Below are 23,162 nucleotides of genomic sequence, written 5' to 3'. Positions count from 1 at the left end.
ATTGGCCAAACTGTAGAGCTTTTTTAGAGCTTACCACATTTTAGTGCTGAAAACAGATAGTGTATAAAACTCCTTTATGAACACTAGGCCAAATCATAGCAGTGTACAGAATGCTAACTGTATACTCCCAGGGTAGGCCACTTGTGGTGAAAGCTGTCCTCTCTGAACAGAGCTTTAAACATCTAAGCCTGAAGTCTATATTTAAAATTCTACTAAAGGAAGTTCACAGATCATCAGTTCCCTCCGTCCATTTAGTTAATCTCTGCTATTTCTTTTGTGCATGGTACCAGGGGTGGAACTCAAGGATTCATATAGACAAGACTACACTGGCCCTCAGGCTTCTGAAAGAAGCCAATTTCCTCAGCAGCGCCTGAGCTGGAAGCATCCCATTCCAGGCAGGACATAGCATCTTGGTTCTTGACCTAGGCTTGTGTTAGCTAAACCCACTTTGCTGAGCAACATGATGAGGCTCCATCAAGGAAACCACCTGGCCAGTCACAGAGCCTTCAGTAGGAAAGGAAGAACTGAAACTTGGGCCTGGCTGGCTGGCTGGCTCCAAAGCCCGTGTTTTTAATTTTTTCACCCCTCCCACCGCGCCCCATATGCTCTTTCCTGCGTCACTTTCCCGTATAGCCTCCCAGAATAAGCATTTTCTGAATTATACTTATCATGCAAAACTTCATTTCCTGTTTCATTCTAAAACTATTTGCTTTGTACATGAAAAGTTTTCCACGAATTACAGTGTTCTTTGAATCTATTGAGGATGCCTTGGTTCTTTGCTAGTCTTCATGGCTTTTAAGAACCTATTGCTTTCCTCTCTTGTCCTTTAGGATCCCAACATTTTCTGTTGTTCCTTTGGGATGTTTTGGTGACTTTGTAAGTATTTGCCACCTCTTCAACAAATCCCCACCGCTAAGTAGCCCTTCCTCCCTCTGGCCTTTTCCCATGGGGTAGAAGCAGAATGACAGGGTTCCTTTCTGTTTGGCTGTCTGAGGACTGTTGGTAATCCTAGGAGGCAAACAGTCTTTTAAACACCCTCAGAAAGCCTATGCACTTTAGAATATGTAAAACACATTCCCACTCTCAAGTGTAAAAAAAAGAATATTTTAGTGACATCAATTAACTAAACATCGTTCGATTTGAACACAGAAAAAGTGGCAATAAAGGGCAAAAAATTAGCACCTCAAAGTCATGGTAATGTGCTAAAATGAATATAAAGAAGATAAATCTTAGAATGTTGCAGGCGTGCTAACCTGGATATAAGTGTGAGAGATCCATGAGAACTTACAAAGGAGATAGATAGATGGGGGGGGGTGGAGGGGGGGAGAAGAAGGAGGGAGGGAGGCAGGCAAGAGGAGGAGGAGGAGGAGGAGGAGGAGGAGGAGGAGAAAGCAATTACAAGAAAAGGAAAAAAACCCAAGTATGTCGACGATTTACTAACTACATCAGTTTTCCTGTTTATTTGCCATTTTTAAAGGTGGTGTCGCAGGTCTGCATAACAAATAAGGAAGAAAAACTTTCTTTGGCCACAGACAAATTAGAAGCTTTAAGCTTATATCAACAGAAATTGGCTGGGCACCCTCAGGTAAACCCATCCCTGGGGCATACATCCCAAGTGGACAGACAGCCTGCCAAGAAGCCTGCTAGATGTCTTTGTTGAGCTGAGCGAGAGGGTCTCTAATTGGGGCCAGCTGTGGCCACAGCCCTAATTAGCCCAGCCTGTCGAACACTAAGTCCAAGCTGTTGGCAACCTGGCCATGACTTAATCCAGCACTCGTTGTCATGGCTTGTTGCCTTTACACCTTGACAGAATGACGCTAATCTGTTAGGACCCTTTTGTTACTGTGTCCTCGGGTAGGGGTTATCACATTTCAGTGAACACAAGCATTTGACTGACCCTTTGTGTCATGTGGTATGCATGACAGATGGACAACTACGTAATCTAAAGCATTTTTCTTTTTTATTGTAGCATTTCCAAGTATTCTGCTTTCTTTTATTTTCCCATAAATTATCAAGGTCGCTCAGAAAATGGAGCAATTGGGCAGATCACTTTTATCTCCCGGACTAGCTTTTGTGTTTGAAACAAAGACAGAAACGATCTACCATTTACTATAGCCCAGAATTTTTGAGGGGAAAATACTCACTACCAAGAAATCATTTAATTCAATCTTGATGACTTTTTTTTTTAAAACCATAAAATATGAAGAAGTGCAAAGAACTGTTTCTGGCTTGGTCACTTCAAGCAAGGGCGGCAGGGTCAGGTTTGTGTCTTCAGGGGCTGGCTCTAGATTACCATTTGTGTGATTGATAGACCAGTTACTCGTTTTCTCTGTTTCCATTTCTTCGTCTGCAAATTTGGCATTAGGATAGTAGCACTCCAGCCCTCGGATTGTTATGTAACAAGAGGTAGTGAGTATAAGGCTCTTAGATCAGAGACTGGCACATAGCAGATGTTCAATTACCTATTACCATTCTAAAGGGATGTATTGTCCAAAGTACTAAGAGGGATTTATTTACCATCACTTCTTTTGCTGTGAAGAGCATTTACTTCAAGTGAATTACTGAGAGTAGATCAGTATTTTCAGCAGCTCTAGCTGTAGCTGGGAGTGTGGTATACACCTCAAATCCCAGGCTGGTGACACAGGTGATCATGGCTTTGAACAGACCAGGAAAGAAGCCTGGCTAATTGTAGCAAGCATCACATCAATTTCAGAGAATGAAAAACTGCTCTCATGTATAAATTTGCATGTATTTTTCCCCCTTTGGAGAAATTTACAGTGTTGTAAATCTCTTGCAGATGTATATGGTAAAATGATTTGGCTTTTATAATTCACTATACTAATTTGAAAATTATTGAAGTTGCAAAGAAATATAATTGACATGACCTTTCCAGATTCTCAGTCTAGTGTCCTTTCCCCCTCCTTTGCCATCTGTGTCAAGCCTGGCAAACCCCGTGTAGCGAGATATGCTGAGTTCAGCCGTGGGTCTTCAGAAGGCACATGTACGTGAAAGCAAGCTGCTGTTTCCTTACCAGCAGGTGGAAATAGTAAACATCCATCTTATGTGATGGCCTGAGCCAGGGCTTCTTGGAGGAAAGGGGTACAAATGATACATTTTGGGGGCTCTGTGGCCGCCGGGAGACAGGGAGTAGATGCAAGCCTTGTAGACGAGAGTCAGCTGATGGAGAGCAGCACCTGAGATCTGAAGGCAGAGGGATGAGAGCGACGTGCAGGTGCTCTTGTAGCACAGAAGAGGGCGGGAGCACAGCGAGCATACATTGAGAGATGCTGGGATACAGTTGCGGAAGGTGCAGGACAAGGGTCTTAGCTGAGACAGGCCGAGCCCCTCCAGTGGTGATGACCGTGCACAGGACATTCAGAAGAACACAAAATGAACTCAGAGGACAAACACCGCACTTCATAATCTTCCAAAGCCTACAAGTGGTATTAAGACAGTACAGTATATGGCTTGAGCCTATAAAGTACAAAAAGCCACAAAATGTTTCCAAAGAGCCCCTTGATCGCAACTAATGAACTCTTGAGAAGTTAAACATGGCCTTTGGAATACTTTTTGACTCTGGCTCTCCTCCTTACCAGTGTCTTACTGATTTCCTCCTCTTCCTCCTTCGTCTCATTTCTTTTCTTAGTCTTTGCATTTGCATATTTTTGCATTCATGCTTGTACTCATGGGTATATATGCCTGTGGAGGCCAGAGGTGGCTATGTATTGCCTTCCCACAATCTCTCTCCACTCTGTTTTTTGAGACAGGGTCTCAGGGAACCTGTAGCTCACCCATTTGTCTAGTCTAGCTGGTCATATTGTCAGCTGTGGGATTTCAGGCATGGACCATTGTGCCTGGCCTTTGATGTGACTATTTCCAATTCACTGTCTCCATGCCTGGGTGGTAAGTACTGTCCTGCCTACTCTCTCCAATTCCCATGCTTAGGTTGTCTACCAACCCTTGGAAGGTCTAGGTTTCTGATGTCCTCTCTTTCAGCTGAGACAGTTGGGAATTGGGTATAGTTCCAATCACACACCCCCATGCCCCCCACCTGTTCGGGGGCAGGCTTTGTAAAGGTTTTATACAGAGACAGTGTTTCTGGGACAACAACCAAAGCACCATTGCTATCTGATAATAGCTTTTGGATTTTCTGTTTAATTTGTCAGCATGTAGAGGCTCTTCAGCTCAACTCCATGAGCACAGAGCGCGATGACAGTCAGATCATTCGGTGGACAGAAGCAGCAGTGTATGCAGAGTCATGTGTAGTCGTGCATCCCATGGCTATATGTTAAACTTCTCCTGTCCTTAACAGCATAGTGTGCTACTCAAAGCAGCAGCAATGGGCACATCAGAAGAAAGCCTAAAATAGGGTCCCTTAGAGCTGTGGCTCTCAGCCTGTGGCTCAAGATCCCTGGGGAGGGTCTAATGACCCTTTCATATGTAATGTTTACATTAGAATTCATAACCATAGCAAAATTACAGTTATGAAGAAGCAATAAAAATAACTTCATGGCTGGGGCATCACAACGACGTGAGATATTTAAGGGTTGCATCATTAGGAAGGTTAAGGACCACTGTCTTAGATGAATGGTTCCCTTTCCATTTTGCTAGTTCATTTTTGCCTCTACCATGAATATTTAATTATCAATTAAATCATGGGAATGATTGAACAAATGACCTTATGTTTTGGTGTGGTCAAGAGGAAAACTAAGTATTTTGGATGACTGTCACCTCTCCTACCCCAGCATGTGACATATCAATTATAGAAAATAGAAAAACAGGAGGACACTTTAAAATACACTTAGCATACGTGAGTTAGAGTTTGTAATCTTTTAGAAGTCTTTCTTTTTCCTCGACTGTTGGTCACTGTCAATGACTAACAGTTGTTTCTAAGAGTGTGGATATGTTCCTGCCATGTTAATCAAGTTTAAGAAGGAATAAACTTAGGGAGAGTCTGCTTAAGACCCGCTCTGTCATTAGGTCACTTCAGAGTGTGCAGCCACTGCCTTTTTAGGAACACTTACAATGCAAAACTGCCTTTTTAGGAACACTTACAATGCAAAACTGTGAGCTGTGGTAGACCAGACCCAAATATATCATGCCTCAGATGTTCTTCTTAACTTGACATTGAGTTTGCCTTCAACCACCTTTAAATTAGCAGGCCATTTACTCTTAGAAGAATTGAAAGGCAACTTTTTTTTTTCAGTTTCAAAATTCAAGTATTTATTTAAAGGTGTTAAAGGTATTGAGTCTTAAGTTTAGCAATCACCCCTGGGCTTATAGTTTATATCTGTATATTAGAAAATAGTTGGTGAAATAATTTAGAGTTTAAAATATTTTTTTTTAGATTTATTTTATGAGGTTGAGTGTTTTGCCTGCATATATATACATATACATATACACACATATATATGTATACCAATATACACATATATGTATATCTATATATTCACATCATGTGTGTACTCTGTTCTCAGATGTCAGAAGAAGGTGCCAGATCCCCTGGGACTGGAATTACTTATAGATAGTTGTGAGCCACCATATAGGTACTAGGGTCTTCTGCAAGAGGAGCAATTACTCTTAACTCATAATCCATCTCTTCTACCTTAGTTTAGCTTTTTAATAATAAAATAAAAACGACTGTGTCATTTTAATAAACCACAGGTCTGAGAGACATATTTAAATATAATCAACTTGCAATTAGCTATTTTAATAATCTGACAAAATTTACTCCACTGAAAATTGTCTCTGGATAAATGAGAAATCACACCAAACATCTGGGCTCCAATATTGTTTTGCAGTTTTGTGGAAAAAAAAAAAAGCCTGAGGAAAATTCAAGGCTGTGGATTTAAAGTTAGAAGGAAGGATTTATACTGTTTTGATGTCCTCTATGTACTTGAATTTGGGCTCTTCCAGGTGTGAATAGGGACATTGTTGGCTACTTTGCTACTGGTTACAACTTGTAACAGTGTACTCACGGATCAAGGATGCATGTTCCCCTGGGGACCAGGATTTTGCTTCTCCGTTTACACTATGGATGATTTTTATTCAGTTTCTTAAGAACTGATCCCTGGTAAGAAGTCCTTATGTCTAAAAGGCCATCCATGTCACAGAACACATGCACAGGACAAATAGATTCCCTAGGAATGCAAAATTAGAGAGGAGATACGAACTTAGCTTCTGTGGGATTTGGAATGGCCTGACATACAGAGAAAAACTAAAAGTAGTTGCAAGCCGTGTTCTCACGGATACATGTTTACTTATCTGGGTCAGCTGGGGGAGCAGACATATTTAAGGCCTTGTATATGAAAGCCTCTGTGCATTGTGTGTCTTCTCTTAAAGGAAGGGATGTGTGCTCCTAGAGGTAAGGACAGGGATAGTATAGAAGACAGTGTTTCTTTTCACCAAAGAACGTAATGGAATTAGCCCCACAACCAAGGTGATCTACGTAACAATTTCAGTGTAACATGGCTCAGAATTAAACAGCATCTGGGATGGTTTTTGCAAAATCTCCCTTCACGGTTGCAAACATCCCTAAGTCATTAAGTGAGGAGTAAGTAAGTAAGGTCAGTATGTCCTGTAGTCCTAATGGGAGAGGCATGGTGATTCTCATGTCAGCCTAGGCTGCATAGGAGGAACCTTCCTCAAAAAGGAAAGGGAAAGGAAAAGATACTTCTGGTATTTAACTGCTGGGGATGTTGTTCAGTGGTAGCACGGTTTCCTGGTACATACATAGCCTGGGCTCGTCTCTGGCACTGCAGGGCCAAAGAAAGCTGAAAGCTCGGCCTTGTATTTAATGTCAGAAAGAACACATGAGGAAGGCACAAAAGCAAAGAGAAACTGAGGTTTCTTTTTGTCCTTTCTCTGCATATGTTTTTTTTGTGTATGTATGTGTGTGTGTGTGTGTGTGTGTGTGTGTGTGTGTGTGTGTATGTTTGTGTAGTGTATATATTTGCATGTATTTCTGACTCATTAAAACATCTCAGGTTGACTTGAAAACTTCCTCCCTAAGATGTCAGCAGGTGCTTTCTATGAACAAGACTCTTTTTACTTGGATTTCCCCAACAGTTTCAGTAACGCCCTTTGTTAGCTACCCTCACCCACAAGTGGATTTCCTACCATAGCTGGATTTCCTACCATACCTTCCTTGACTATTCATGTTTAGAATCCTTTTAATCTAGTTTGGCTCCATAGTCTTCTCTTATCATTTATGACACTGACTTTTTTTTTTAAGGCTTAGAATAATTTTATAGAACAGCCATTACTGAGTTGATGTGTGTGTGTGTGTGTGTGTGTGTGTGTGTGTGTGTGTGTGTGTGTTGGATGGCAAGACTGTGAAGAAATAAGAAATAAAGAAATGAAGAGAGAAGGTAAAGATGTGAAGAAAGAGATGTGAGAGAAAAGGATAAAGTGAAGGGAGAGAGAAAACTACACACATTCTGTGAGAAAATACATATGCAAATGAGAGACAACATTCTAGTAGTTTGCGTGTTCAGACTCAGGTTCAGGTTCGATGAACAAATGCCTGCAGTGCGAGAAGACAGAACACAGACTTTCTGAGGTTTGACTGTATCTGACTACACAGGACATTTTGTTTATTAAAGCGAAGCACTAGACCTTGAGAGTTTTGGTAGAGTTTCAACTTTAATTTAAAATCCAGTGGTAAAGCACACACTCATTCTTTTTCAGTTTGTGCGTACATGCAACAGTTTATTTTTCCTAATATATAGAAGCCAGTTTCTTTGATGCCACTAGGTTCTCTCTCCTGTTTGTTTCTTCTAAACCTTTCAGCGGAGTCAGAAGACTAGAGGTGATCTTAAGGAGCTAGTGGAGATAAACACAGGTGCTTGTCGGAAATGTGAGAGTTTGCCGTTTTTGAAACTTCCAAAGCAGAACCAAGAACTATATCCCCCAAATAAAAGCTCTGTGGAATTCGTTCAGAAAGCAAGACTCATTTTGAAACTGCCAAGAAAAAGTGGGCGATGATGGTTAGTGGGGACAATAAAACCAGGACAAGTCCTGAATGGTGGAAGCAGCTGGATGAGTTTCTTCCCTTCTCCTGTGTGTGCCACAGTAGGTTTCTGCTGCTCTATCAGCCCCCCAAATGAATGAGGGGGTACGTACCTCCAGGGGTACTGCTAAGAAATTGCAGCACTCAAAGCTTTGAGCTTTAATTCCTGTGCTCGCTTCTGACCGTTTTGGGGTTTACCTCACAAGGGCAACATTGTAAAAAAGCAAATCGCCTGAGTAGGCAAGGTACCCGCTTCCTGTTCATGTGTAAGGCGACCTTGATTGTGTCCCTGGACTCCGGGTCCTTACCCAGGGAGCAATTATGCGCTGGGTCAGTGAGGCAGAATCTCATTTACTTGAGTTTGTTTTCTGGGATTTCCTGTTAATTCCTGTACTGAGCAGAAAAGTAGACTTTGTCGCTGGCCTTTGCAAGACTCAGCAGAAACTAGGAGCTGTTGAGGCCTCGGGTTCTGTGTGGTTGATCACTACGTAAATTTGTGTGTGTAGATAAGAAGCCGTCTTCTTATTCTTTAATTCAAAATATCTCACTATAAAAAAAAATCAGATATATCCTGTAGACTTCTATGGCAAGCTATCACTCAGCTTCCTGATCATCTGTTTTCGTATTTATGCTGCTTTCTTACCTACTCACCCACTATACGATTTCTATGTATATACACTCTAGCACACAGGAAGTTTTGTAGAAATCAAAATGATATGTATACATTGCAGAAGAATGCAAAGTATCCTACAAATGAAAGTATAGTTTAGCTATTCACAGCTTCCCTTGTGAAAATCTGGAAATGTTATGTGTGTGCACTGCCCAGGGTGTGGTTGTAGGGACTTTGGAGTGGTCAATCACTCTCTCTGGGATAGCGACTGCAGGCCCAAGCCGAGTGGTGTTGCAGAAGGACTTGCCTCTTGCAGAGAAGAGGGACATGTCTTTGCTTTGGAGGGACACCTGTGATTCTTCCAGAGATGAGCCTGGTGCTGGTTTCCAGAGATGCCAGAACCATGAGAAAAGCATAGGCTTAACTTAGTATTTACTCGGAAATCAGCCTCTAACTGGAAAAGGAATGAGGTGCTCCCAGTGCCTTCCCACTGAGTTATACTGATGCGTGATGTGGGGGATAAAGGCGCTGCTCTAAAGACTAAGCTGGCCGCATCCCTCTCTTTGCCTTGGTTTTATTGAATCAAAGAAACAGCTACTGAAATGGATTTTTTAGGAATGGCTTAATCGTCTAGGTTCCCTCTCCTTCTCTTTTTGTGCTGAGTTTAATTTGGGCATTTTATTTTTTTCCTTCAAGTTGTTGAGATCCATTTCGGTTCATCTTCATTTAAATTTATTTCTTTATTTTTGCCTTGGTTAGTACAACGTTTGGTAGTGGGACGCGCTCAATCCCACTCAACATTAATGTTTCCTTTGGAAAGGCCCTGGTAATCATGACTTTCCTTTTTTCTTCTCCCTTTCACTTTTCAGCATTGCCTCCCAGATTGAAAGAGATGAAAAGCCAGGAGTCAGCTGCCGGCTCCAAGTTAGTACTTCGGTGTGAAACGAGTTCTGAATATTCTTCACTCAGATTCAAATGGTTCAAGAATGGGAATGAGCTGAACCGAAAAAATAAACCACAAAACATCAAGATACAGAAAAAGCCAGGGTAAGTAAAATGCGTTTAGTAATAGGATCCATGCCAATAACAATAGGATATTGTAGGACAGGAAATTATAAAGACTCTAATAGTGAATTTATGGTAAAAACATGATAAATGATGACTGGAAGGATTTTTGATTGTATAGTGGCCAGAAATTGTCATATCAAATAGGAAAGGACCCAGCAGTTTATGATTTTTACAGCTTTTGGATGAAGAAATGGGGCCTGAAGAGAAAGCTGTAGGAAGTGGGCTGGGGCTGGGAGGGAAGAAGGAATTAGTGGTATCTACAGTAATACTCATGGGACACAATAAGAGTCAATCAATCTTCTTAAAACAAGTGATGTTTTTGTGTTGATGTCTAATGCAATCACAATGCCAGCTTCATCATAAAGCTCAACAATTACCTAGGTTTATGGGATGTAAAACTGTGAGTTTGGACTCTTTTTCAAACAAAGGGTTAACATGTATAATTATGTCATATAATAAATTCTTTTAGTCAAAAATTCTATTAAAGTTTATCAATATTAGAGCAGATTTAGACAATGTAGTAATCTTTGGGAACAAAACCTTATGTTTTCTGCCTCCTTTGAAACAGTCCATGTGACACTCATGACGACTTGGTGGCACACTGTCAGAGGTCTACTCTAAGCTGATGCAGCTTGTAGTGTCCTAGCGGTCTTCACTTCAATCTACTTAGTTCTTTAAGGTTCCCTTCCATAAGGATTAAAATACATTTTGAGGAAACCAGTGAAGAGAGTAACATGACCCGTTTTTGTTTGTTTGTTTGTTTTGTTTTGTTTTTTGTTTTTGTTTTTTTCTTCTAAGCAACTCATTAATCAACACAACACCTTGAACATGGTTCTCACTTCTGAGAGGGTTTATTCACTCACCTTTGAGAAGACCCTTGAAGACACAGGCTCTAGCAAAAGCAACAGCAGCAGTAACCCCCTTCTTCCTCTGGATTCCATAAGCTGGCTACCAAAAAATTGCTTCACACTTACGAACAACAGAGAGAGATCTGGTTCTAATGAGAATGTAAATTGAATGTTATCAAACTGCTTAATTACTCCGATGATAATAATTAGAGCCTTTTTTCCTGGTTCTCATGGCTTTATTAATTACACCATTTAGTCTTGCTATTGATCATGTCAGCAAGACATGTTGATTTGTAAATATGATAAAGAGTGAGAAAAGGGAGTGGGCATCACATGGTACAACAGGTGATATTTCAGAGATACAGCACATAGTAATATCAGGAGCCAAGCCCACTTGTATTCCTTTGTTTTGTTTGCTTGTTGGTTTGTTTTACATAATGTTACTTAGAAACAGCAACGCTGAGCTGTGTGGTGGTGCATGCCTTTAATCCCAGTACTAAAGAGGCAGAGGCAGGTAGATCACTATGAATTTGAGGCCTGCCTGATCTGTAGCATGAGTTCCAGAACAGCCAAGGCTACACAGGGGAAACCCTGTCTAACCCCATCCCCTCCTTAAAAAAAAAAAAAAAAAAAAACAGAAAAGAAAACAACAACAGCAGCAGCATTCTAACATATAGTAAAAGCAGTTGAGTGGTTGGCATGTGATGGCGTTTAATGTTGTAGACTGGAAAACTGAGAGTTAAGGCTGGTGACCACCTGCAACCCCAGATTTGGAAGACAGAGGCAGCAAGATCACCACATGCTTCATAGCATGATCATGCCTTTAAGATTTCTTTTTTTCCTTATGCCATACTGTCTTTGAAAGTGGGGATCATGGAGGAAGGAGGAGAAACAGTGGAAGAGTTGAAAAGATAAGCATGATCCTTAATGGAGGTTAAGATGGAAAACTACCTGTAGACCTTGGACAGATTAATCTATGTGAACATGTCAGGTAACATTTCATTCATGGCTATGAGCTGGCCTGCTGATAGCAGTAATACTTAGCAGTTTGTGAGGGGCTTTATGCCAGTGGTGTAGCCAGATAGAGAGGTAGAAGGCTTCATCTCTGTGCGTAGGCAGTGCACATGGGAATTCCAGACCATGTGCGGAAACACATGTTGTGGTGTGGATGGAGGGGGGGGGTGAGGGGAGGTTAATTTGAGCTGTAGAGGGAGCAGCAGCTTTTTGAAGAGTGCACATACTCCATTTGATATGTGGAAAGAAGCAAGTAAAATTGGGTGGATAATGTGGAAAAAGAGCAAACAATGCAAGAAGACTAACACAAGTGTGTTTCCAAGGGGATGACACATATGCACTTAAACGCTTAATGGGTTGCCTGGCTTGGGTAACATACAAAGTACCATTAGCATGCAGGAAGGCATTTCCATATTGGCTGCTTGGGTCCAGACAGCTCTGAGCACTGTCTACATATTAATATGATTCCCACCGCATGAGAAAGGCCAATGTTCAGAAACTCATCACTTTAATTCCAGCCTTGCTGCAAAGAAGTAAGTAAATGGGGGGGAAATTTATTCAAGCCGTGTGATTGGAAATTACTTTTGGCACACAGAAAATGTTTATATATTCCGGCTAAAAATAAGACATGCTTTGTGTACAGTAGGCGGCTGCTTAAGGAGAAGATCAGTTCATTGATTTTTCACAATCAAAAGGTTTGACATTTCTGAAGCTCTTTAAAAAGAGTGTTGTCAGATTTGGGGGGTAGCCAACAAAGTCTAAGTTTAACATCAGCAAGATGCTCTATTCTATTTATCCTATAAACAAACAGAATGACCATTACTATTATTACACTGCTTAAGGAACAATCACCCCCTTGAAAATGAATTTATGTACATTTCTTTCTATAGGTCATAATGTTAATAATTAAACTTGGAAGTTAAATAGGTCCAACCTTTAACATTCCTGTTATTTCACAACTACTGGTGATTTTATTATTTGAAGTTTGAATACAGAGGTTGGCGTAGACTCAGGCTGTCAGTCAAACCTATTGTTACTTTTTGTGTTCAAATATACATAATACTTTTTGTTACCTAGACCCCAAGACTAGGAAGATCTTGCATTGGTTAGCTGGTCACATGACTTAAACTTAATCTTTGGCTGTGAATGACTAAGTAGAAGTGAATTTTAATTTGAGGTATAGGATTTCCCTGGGAGTCTGTTTAAATCAAGTGGTGGCTCCTTCATTCTTTAGTCTAGGCATTGTCCTTTTTTATTAGCTAGATTGTGCGTGGCAGCCAAAATTTCCTTTTAATCCCTTGGTATTATGAAGAGATTTCACACCAACATGAAGTTTCTGTCCTTGTGTAAACTCATCTCCTTCGTGAACCCTGCCCTCTCCTAAAAAATGACTTTCCTGCATGCTCTCTCTCTGTGCTTGAATTCACATTTAAGCCTCTGTTTGTTTTATTGGGCAAGCCACGTGTGGAACCAATTAAAAGAAATGGGAACCCCTCTGTGTTGTGTATCTGTTTATCCCCCTGGTCTTGTTGTCTGTGCCTGGGGGATGATTTGGACGGAGAAAACTAGCTGAAGGCTTTGGGCCTGTCAGATTGGCCTCCTGAAATATCTGCTCTGGATTATCCCTGTGAAAGGCAAAATTTCTACTTCTTGTCTGTTTCACACATGTTTATATAACCCTAATTTTGCTTCAGCCTTTCATTTCCGCTCGTGTTTTAATTCGGTTTGGAAGTGGTTTTGCTTATTCAAAAGCCTTTTGGAGATTTTTACAAATAGCTGCTTTGGGGCTAGTGACATGGCTCAGCAGGACAAAGGTGCTTGCCATCAAGCCTGGTGGCCTGCGATCAACCCCAAGAACCCATAGGAAGGTTGACAGGGAGAACCGACTCCCACAGGCTCTCTCCTCTGACTTCCACACATGGGTGGTGGGACAAGTACCCCTCCACACACAGAAAGATGAATCAATGAGTGAATTAAAGGGTGCCCTGTAGTTTTCAGTGGCCACACTTCAGACAAAGAGCTTTCTTCTTTCTAGGGACTTATTTATAGCCCCTTTCTTAGCTGCTGAAACACTTTGGCTGGCCATTGGAATGCTATGTCAGGACTCCCAACTTCCCCATAATCTAAGTTGTCATTTCATATGCTTTATGTGGACGTTTGGTATGGTGTCCCGTTTTATTGTCTGAGATGTTCCTTGTCTTCTTCTGTGTCCTTCTCACTCAAAGCAGCTCGGCCTCTGAAGCAAAATTGAAGACATGCATACACTCATAGACATGCACACCCATGTATGAGCACACCCATAAGCTGCATGACCTTGTAAAACTGTGCTTGCTTGGTACATGGCTCTCCAGTCTTGAGTACCACCATTGAGAAAAACCTAATTCTTTCATAGATTTCCTATCTGATTCTGGATCCCCAAGATTCTTCCTTATAAGACCATCTTATGCTTTCCCTCTTTTTCCTATGAGGCTGTTTTCATAAGACACGTGACCTCTCTCAAGTCACTTCCAGGTAACAGTTGTCAGGTGATCTATTTAAGGTTGCCCATGCTCCATTCATAGATGCTTGTCTGTGGGACTTGTTTCTTTAACCGAATCCTTTCTCTTGTTAGGATTTCTAGACTGTCTTCAGTTGTACTCACCTTCTCCTATAGTCTTCTAGTTAATGGTATTTCTCACTAGCTGTCACTCTCCCAAAATACTTCAGTGTTCCAGCTGTGACCCAGCCAGTTTACACTGTACTGGGACTCTGAACTCATTTGATTTGTATTCTGCTTTAAGAGTAATTTAACCCAAGAGTAGATGCACTTTTTTTCCCCCTCTCATTTCTTTCTTGGTTTTTAAGAAATAGCTTCTTTAAAAGGCTGGTATTAGAGATGGCCTACTTGAAATCCATCTTTTCTCTGTGCACCGTAGTTAATACAGCTCTTGTGCCCTGTGCATTTCTACACTGGTTTCTGAATCTGATTGTATCTGTTCCACATGTCTTGATTAACTTAAGTCTTAGTCTTGGACCATTGGTCTTCTGTCCTACACTCACAGCGGTGTTCTCTACAGCATGGCCCCACACCTAACGCCTGGCTTGGAAGAACACTGCAGAGGCTTGTATGAAACTGCCAAGAAGCACTCATATAAAGAGCCCTCTATGCCATTGTTTAGTGGAATATTCTTTATTTAACACAGGAGATTCCCCCCCCCAACCCCTTCTGTCCATCAGAGCATTTGATTGTATTACTTCGGTTTGTCTTCCAGGAAGCACAGCCCAGGCCTATTAGGAGCATTTAAGTTTTAGAAGTATCCTTTAAAGAGTATGATGCCAACTGGAAATGTAATTACCTTGTTTCTTATAGTTCAATCTAGTTCAATAGTTAAAATAATAAATTGTGCAGGGTCAAGCAAGAGGTCTTTATAGACCAGTGTGGGGCTTTTCCTAGATTTATAAATTGGGAAGATCAAGGCTTCTTGGCTGCTGTACAGTTTTGGAATATCACTCTAATTGTCTGATTTCAGAATTTTGGGTCTTAACATAAAAAGTCCCCCCCTTTTTTTTCAATGCTAGGAATTTATTCTTCTGATATTGAAGAGCAAGATTCTTTTCTAATGTTTTTAATAATTTGCTGTTACCGCCTGTTATTTCACAAATCAGACATCAAAATACTTTTGGAAATAACTTTGCTGTATTTTTGTCTGAAAAATTGGAATGCATTTATGCTTATGTTTCTTTTCTTCAAAAGTATCTACCATGAAGCAAACTCATCATAGGTGGACAAAGTACATATGAAGCTGATAATCCATTAGGAAATGTGTATTTGAATCTCCTAAAGCCTGACACAGTGTCAAAGGAACCTGAGGAGGGGTATTCTAATATTGTTGCAGTTTGATAATTTTAGGGGCTGTTAGTAATTATTAGCATGGGATATCTATCTACTTGTCACAATGTTTGTTGGGAATATGGTCCAGTTACCTTAGGGAAACTTATCTTTAAAAGCACCTCAGTGGCTAATGCATGGCTATTTCTTAAACAGTCGTGGCTGGTTCCATTACTTAGACAAACAAAACTGTTACAGTAAATCTTTCTGACGTTCTCTTATGTGGACCATTATTTTCCAAAAGTACGACCAAGAAAAAACATTGGTTAAGTTGGGAGAATTTACTGGACAATCAGTGTCTCATAGATAACAACAAGGTAATTAAAGGGTCCTAGAAACTTGAAGGGCAGGCTTTAATGGTTTCCAAGGTTTTTGAGTGTAGAACCCACTTGTTATGGTTACATCCCCCACCCCCACCTCAGATATTGCACAGTTTTCTTGGGAGTTAGTAGATGTAACTTGCTAGCCAATGAGTTGATCTGGTCAAGGCTCCCCTGGGTCTGCACCACCTAAAACGGTCACTGCCCCTTTCACATTGCCGTCTGCATTAGGGATGTTAGGTCCTGTGATGGCGTAAACAGGAGCACCCGAACACGTCTTTAATCCATTCATACATGTTTGTAGTATTGCCTGAGGACATATCAGGGACAACACAATGTGCTGTGCTATTTTGAGGATACCAGTAGTTAAAATTAGAGACTGTTTGCTCTGAAGTATATGTGCTGGGTCTGGACAGGAGATGTAGTGAGAGAATTGTAATGCCACAATAAGCGGTAGTAGAGGTGGCCAGAATCTATGTATGTATGTATGTATATGTATGTATCTATCTATCCTTCATTTGCAGGGTCTGATCATGAAAAATCTTAAAGTATAAATGTTGTTTTTATATTATCATATGAGGGAATGGGATGAGAACCATTCCCAAGCCTTTCTAGCTCTTTCTGAACTCTCCCTGGCTGGTTCAACTCAGTTGTTCTTGCCCGAACTGCTCTCCAAGCTGACTGATTCAAACTGGCTTCTCTTGGATTCTGACCAAATTGCTCTGGCCTCAAACCAATTCTGGCAATATGTTTTAATCTTCTGGCTCCTGGTTCTGTGGCTCATTCCATCTTCACCTTTGTCTAGCTTGTTCTCTCTGCAACCTGTCTTGTAAAGATGTCCTAGTTAAAAAAATATCTCTTGGTAAAAAACAAAACAAAACAAAACAAAACTCTCTCTCCTTGTGCTGCTCTTAAGTAGCTTCTCTTTCCTTTCCTGTCTCATGAGAGTTGGGCATGTCCTGTCTCTGATTCATCCTGGCAGATCTTTCTCTGATTCATCACTTTTTCTGCCCCTCAATTAGATGTCACTTTCAAACATGGCTGTTTCCTTCTATAAACTAACCTTATCTTCATTGTTTAGGACTAAATGTGTGTACTAAGGTGTATCTGTACTTCAGCCAGATCACACTGCAATCCAGAGTGTGTCTGCAGATGTCCACCTGGAGTGTGTCCACCTGGATCACATAGACCTAGGTCTCTGGATGGGATCCCTTGCCAGAGCCACCATGTTGCTGGATTAAAATTCCTCTATAACAAAGGGCTTGACACTGAAGATAGCCATTGAAGACCAGTAAGATCATTAAAGTAGAAACATAAGGCTCTTGATGTGGGAGCAAAATATGACCCATCAGAGGCACAATGGTAGAAGACCATGAGGTGTATGTGTGGAATTTGGGATGATGCCACCTTCTAGGCTGGAGGGGAGGAGGAATAAAATTTGGAACCTTAGTTTTTACCTGATGATCAATACCATGTGGCAAAATGACCATAAAGTCCTGCCCTCTTTTCACCCCATTGTCCTCTCTACAGAGCATGACACCCTGATGCCAACCTACAATATAGAATAATGCTTTGACAGTTTATGTAAGGCCAAGAATAGTGTCTCATGCCTATAATCCCATCATTTGGGAGACTGAGTGTCTTACAGTTTCTGTTGCTGTGAAGAGACATCACGACCATGAAACTCTTATAAAAGAACACATTTAATTAGGGCTGACTTACAGTTTTACAAGTTTAGTCCATTACCATCATGATGTAGGAAGCATGTCAGATGTAGGCAGACATGACTCTGGAGGATGCAAGTGTTCTACATCTTGATCCACAGGCATCCAGGAGGAGACTGAGTCACACTGGCCAGACTTGAGCATATAAGACCTCAAAGCCCACCTCCACAGTGACACGCTTCCCCCAACAGAGCCACACCTACTCCAGCAAGGCCTCACTTCTTAATAGTGCCACTCCCTATGCGCCAGACGTTCAAACACATGAGTCCGTGAGCGACATAATTCAAACCCCCACAGTGATCAGGAGGTTTGCCATGAATTCAAGCTATCCTTTTTACAATGAGTTTTAGGCCAACCTCGGCTAGTGTGACACCTGGAGTGTCCCCCAACTTTCACATAGCGTCGTTTGCAAACATTGAGCTAATCCTGGTAGTTGTGAGCTTTTGTAGCCAATAGCCATCTTAGATTATAGGCCATGTGTAGCAATAAAAGAGACAAAACTGCACATCACAGCGGTATCCACATTAAAGAAATTGTGACTATTGATTCACCATTCCGAGGGTTATAACAGTGTGTTACTGTAGCAGGAACACTTGTTCCGGTGTTAGGAACTGTTTGTGTGGCATTTTGTGCCCAGCAATGACAATCTTCTGGGAAGATACCTTTCTTTTCTTCTGGAAATAATAAATCTACTCCATAGAAACTGTCATTATTTTTATTGCTAACTCTATTGAGAAGCACGGGACATTCTTAGCTTTCATAGAGCTCATTAAGTGTTTCTTTCTACTAGGCTTTTAAGAAAACATTTTTAACATTTTTTTTCTCTTTGCAGGTTTTTTTTTTTTTTTTAACTTTTGGGATTATAACTTAATTATACCGTTTCCTCCCTCCAAACTCTAAACACCACTTACCCCTTCCCACTCTCCTTCAAATTCAATGCCCACTTTTTCATTAATTATTACAGCATGCATATATGTATGTATATGCACATATATATATATCCCTGAACATAACTTGTTTAGCCCATAAATGTTACTTGTATGTATGTTCTTAGTGTGACACTGAGATGTAGGGAGGAAGGATATTTGCCAGCTAATTTTAAGGAAATCTAAGGCGTAAATAACATGGTCGGGGTAGTAGCAGAGGAATGAAGACCATGATGAGAGAGTACAAACTTTACCCACCGGTGTGATAAAACTAAGATATCAGAGGCCACGTTTGGTCTGGCTGGAACACACAGCTGAACTGACACGATGACAAGTGACAGTTCATGGTTGTATGCTCAGGATAGGAAGCGAGAATTTGAGAATTCTCAACCCAGAAAAGCGTTTTTTGGTTTTGTTTTGTTTTGTTGTTTTGTTTTGTTTTTACCAATGTGGAAGATATATTTCTGCGGCTCGCTTACGCTGCTCTGGTCTCAATTTCACAGGAAGTCAGAACTTCGAATTAACAAAGCATCGCTGGCCGACTCTGGAGAATACATGTGCAAAGTGATCAGCAAGTTAGGAAACGACAGTGCCTCCGCCAACATCACCATTGTTGACTCAAATGGTAAGATGCCTGTTGCCCTCCGCTTCTCTGTGTCTGAAAGGAGGGACTAAGATGTGTGATAAATTAGTGAGTTAAGTCTTATTATGAACAAGTGAAAAACGTGGGAAAGGAAGACAAACAATGTAGGCATTTTTTGTGTCCTCTGTCAAGGTCTTAATCCATGTACTGATATAGATGATGCATGTGTATTACATAGCAATGTGTATTATATGATATTGTATATTATATGCAACATAAATTTATGTATATGTACAGGTGCAATAAGTGTATTTATATTATATGTACATACATACACATGAATGAATGAATCTATTTTATTTCTATGCAAGTTCTGACACGATTTAATGCTCCAATATGCACTGTAAAGTGATTACACCAAGCTAAAGAAATTAGACACATTGAGTTTTTAGGGCTATTGATTTTGAAATTAGGAACATCTCAGAGGAAATGAATTTCTTAGTTTGTAAAGGCTTCTTACTGAGCTTGCCCAGAGCTGTTCCAGGTAGCATTTGCTAAACAAATGAATGGCTCCGGAGGTGGGAAGTCCTACCTACCAATTAGCACCACCCCTCAGCTCTCTTAGGGGAGGGGAAGGCAGGGGCTGCTGGCTTGTGTCCTCTGTAGCTCGGTGGCTGGGCCTCTGAGGGTCACGTCTAGGCGCTGGTGATAGCCCAGCAATGCATCTTCAAACCTTGGAACTTCCAGGTGCTGTTCCAAGACGCTCCTCCCTTTGTGTATTGTGGCTTGGAATGATGATGCGTTTTCATAAGCCCAGTTCTGGTTTCTCTGCTTCTTGGGAGGGATGAGACCATTGGAGTAGTAAGGTAAAAATGCCAGCTCATCGTGGGAAGAGAAGGATGGCAGGGCTAATCCCTTAGGAGACGGAGTTGGCTTCTATCTGTTGACTCTCACATGACACAGTATGGCATGGAAAAGGGGGTAGAATAAAAACTATGAAGCAGAGTCTGGAAAATCCAAGCTAGTACCTATTCTTGTCTGGACTTCCAAAGAACATTCCAGAACAGTATAATCAAAGCCTATTACTTTTCATTTTAGATATTTCTCTCTGTTGGGAGTAAAGGAAAATTGATGAAAATTTGTTTTAATGACTGGCTTTAGAAGCCATGTGTAGGTGCTTATTAAAATGCAGGTGCCATTTAAAATGTATATGAGCAAGTACAATGTCACTTTGCTTTATAATCAGTACAAGTTAATCAGCGCATTTTGCTATATTTCTCTGTTCCACGTGGACTTTTATAGAATTGCTGTACAAAGTTTAAAATTTAAGAATTGATAAATTTCAGTAGCTTATTATTTATTGTGGTTTAGCTCATGATTTTTGAAAACAATAATTTGTCTTTTTTGAGAACATCATGAGCTCAATGCCATGTTTTGAAAGTTCTTCTCTTCATTGTGTTTTAATATATCTGTATGATAAATGGTTACGCACTATGATTCTGAAACTCAGATTGGATTTTTGTGACTATACATATTATATGCTCCCAGAAAAATAAAACTAGCACTAGTGTTATCACTGTTTATAGTATAATTATTGATTATTGATTATAGTATGAATATTGATTATTCCATGGCTTCTGGTTTATAGGATTGAACAGTGAAAATCTACCACTGTATTAGTCCTGCAAAAATCTATAGGATCCACTTATATTACTGTTAATTTGGAGGTAGTGAAAGTTTGACAAATCCAGGCTCGATGTTGCACGTCTTTAATTGCAGCATCCTGGGAGGCAGAGGCAGGTGGATTGCTGTGAGTTCAAGGCCAGCCTGGTCTACTAAGTGAGTCCAGAACAGCCAAGGCTACAAAGAGAAACCCTGTCTCAAAAACAGAAACTAACATGTAAACAAAAGTTTGATATTACTTATTTTTGTGTTTCTCACATAAAAGAGACGTCCAATTAATTTTCAAGTCCCAGTCTAGTGGTCAAATTTGAATATATAGTGTTGATTAATTTCCCTTTTAAGAAATAAAAGTTAGAGGCATTTATGATATTGAGTCTTTTTTTTAACCTTACCAGAAAAGACATACATGAAATATTTTATAGAGTTTTTGTGTGTGTGTGTGTGTGTGTGTGTGTGTGTGTGAGAGAGAGAGAGAGAGAGAGAGAGAGAGAGAGAGAGAGGGCTTTTGTTTTGCTTGTTTGTTTTTCTGACAGTGTCTGTAGCCTATGTTAGCCTTGCACTTCTTATACAATAGAGGGTAGAGTTTATTTGTGATCCATTTGCCTCTACCTCTGGAGTGTTGAGATTATTGGCCTGTGCTACTAGACTCAGTGAATACAGTGGCTTTGGAGATTTATTTTAAAACAAAAACAAAAACAAAACAGAACGAAAATCCCGATCCCGTTACATGCTAGACAAGCCGTAGACAACCAGTTACTTCCCCAGCTCTGTCCTGGGCTCTTAATCACTTAAGGCATCAGAAATGGGAGAGTGCAGAATCCCAGCAGCAGTGCTGCAAGGTGGCCCCTGGGGTGTTAGGAGTAAGTCATCCTCATTCAGCCATCCCAAAGGGCATGGGATAACTAGGAGGAGTTTATGGAAGACAAAACATATGATTAGAATATATTGTATGAAAAAAAAAATTCTTTCCAGAAAGGAAAAGGAAGGAGAGTCTTAGGATGGGAAGTAAACTATTTTAGGATCAGAAAAATACTAGATGTGACCTAAGCCTGCTTTTACTCCCTGGTACACAGTAGTCCACTCTGCATTGCAGTGTGGGTGCAGGCACAGATAGTTAAGGCAGATTCGCTTGCCAAGAACCAGGGGGTGGGGGGATGGGGGGGGAGGAATGGTGTCAAAGAGAGAGGGGGGGGTCTATGGGGGAGGATCGTGGCCTCAGGGAGATGACTGGTACCCAGGCATCTCAAAGAGCTTAAGCAACGGAGTCATGTGACTGTTTCATATTTCTTCTATTTTTAAACTGCTTCAGATGGTTTTGAAGTAGGAAAAAAAAGACCTCACTATTTCCTATATTGCTCACTTTTCATGTTTTCATCTCTGCTTCTTTGTAATCCCTAACTAACTGGCTTATACTCCCATTTTACTGTATTCTTCTCCAGGGCTCTCTTTAAGATACTCTTTGAGATTTAACTCCTTTTCTGAGGCTGAGTCCTTGGTCTCCTAACAAAATTTGTACTAGCAAGGATACGGCTAGCAGGAACTGTGCAACACCGTGCCATAAGACCCAGAGAATTTACAAACAATTTTCCCCTGGCCAGATGTCTTGTCTACTGCTCAGCCAGTGGGGGAGAAACCCCGCTCACATGTGGTTATGTACATTTCTCTAGATTATCACCTAGAGATAAATAAAATAATACACATTTAAGAAGTTCTTCTTTTATTTGTGGCAGTGAACTAGTAACCATTATTGCCAAAGTACTCAAGGACTTAGGAAAGAGCACGTGCATTGTCACTCACTGATGATGCTACATTTAAAGAATTTGTTTACCTTTTGCCTCTTTCTGATGACTTTCCGCTTCTTTGGGGAATTGGAAAAAAGAACTTGCATGTGCAAATATATCTAAATCCATGCAACCTGCTGGTGTCTAATGTTGACTTTTCATAGAAACATCATGTCAGGTTGTAATTTTCCTGAGGTGAATTATAAAATGCATATTGTCAGGGGAAAAGGCCACACACATTTTCTCTCAGCTCATATGCTCTGGGCTCATTTTTATCTAGCTATTTGGCTTGCTCTTCCTCTAAGAAATCTTAGCTTCACAATTAATTATTAGCTAACAAGCTCTAGGAATATTCTTGGATATTAGAATAAAGGGACAAAGATAGCACTCCAGACCTAATTGGTTTGCACATTAATTAAGTAATGCTATCTTTTCAAAGGTTAATATGGGAAAATATACAACAACTCAAGCCTATCTTAAGTTTTCTCCCTATGTCAGGAGAAAAAAAAATGATATAAAATTCAAGCTCTCATTGAAACAATTGAGTTCATAGCCATTGCTCTTCCATTTGAGAGGAAGAAAAAAAATTTAAAAATAAAGTTTAAACAGATTATCAATTAGTGTTTTAAAAAATTGGCTCGTGTGGGTCATGGGCTCGGTGAACCCCTCTCCTTTCTCCCAAACAGTGTTGCAGGAAGTATGATATAGTGACCGGCTCATGGAGTC

At 40.5% G+C, this 23,162-nt stretch overlaps 1 protein-coding gene across 4 annotated transcripts in view; it reads left to right on the top strand.

The window, feature by feature from the left end:
• The window catches only part of NRG1 (neuregulin 1), a 199,543-nt gene that overhangs the window by 30,288 nt on the left and 146,093 nt on the right, over positions 1-23,162 (top strand). For all 4 annotated transcript variants that reach the window (XM_084760653.1, XM_084760652.1, XM_084760650.1 and 1 more), the window contains exons 2-3: positions 9,491-9,668; positions 18,893-19,014. In XM_084760653.1, the coding sequence (XP_084616779.1) occupies positions 9,491-9,668; positions 18,893-19,014 (300 nt within the window). The remainder of the gene's footprint in view (positions 1-9,490; positions 9,669-18,892; positions 19,015-23,162) is intronic.

The sequence above is a fragment of the Acomys minous genome, assembly GCF_964271855.1.
Source record: "Acomys minous genome assembly, chromosome: 15".
Taxonomy (NCBI): Eukaryota; Metazoa; Chordata; class Mammalia; order Rodentia; family Muridae; genus Acomys; species Acomys minous.
Note: the sequence above shows the minus strand (reverse complement) of the source record. Positions and strands in the feature narration are given on the sequence as shown.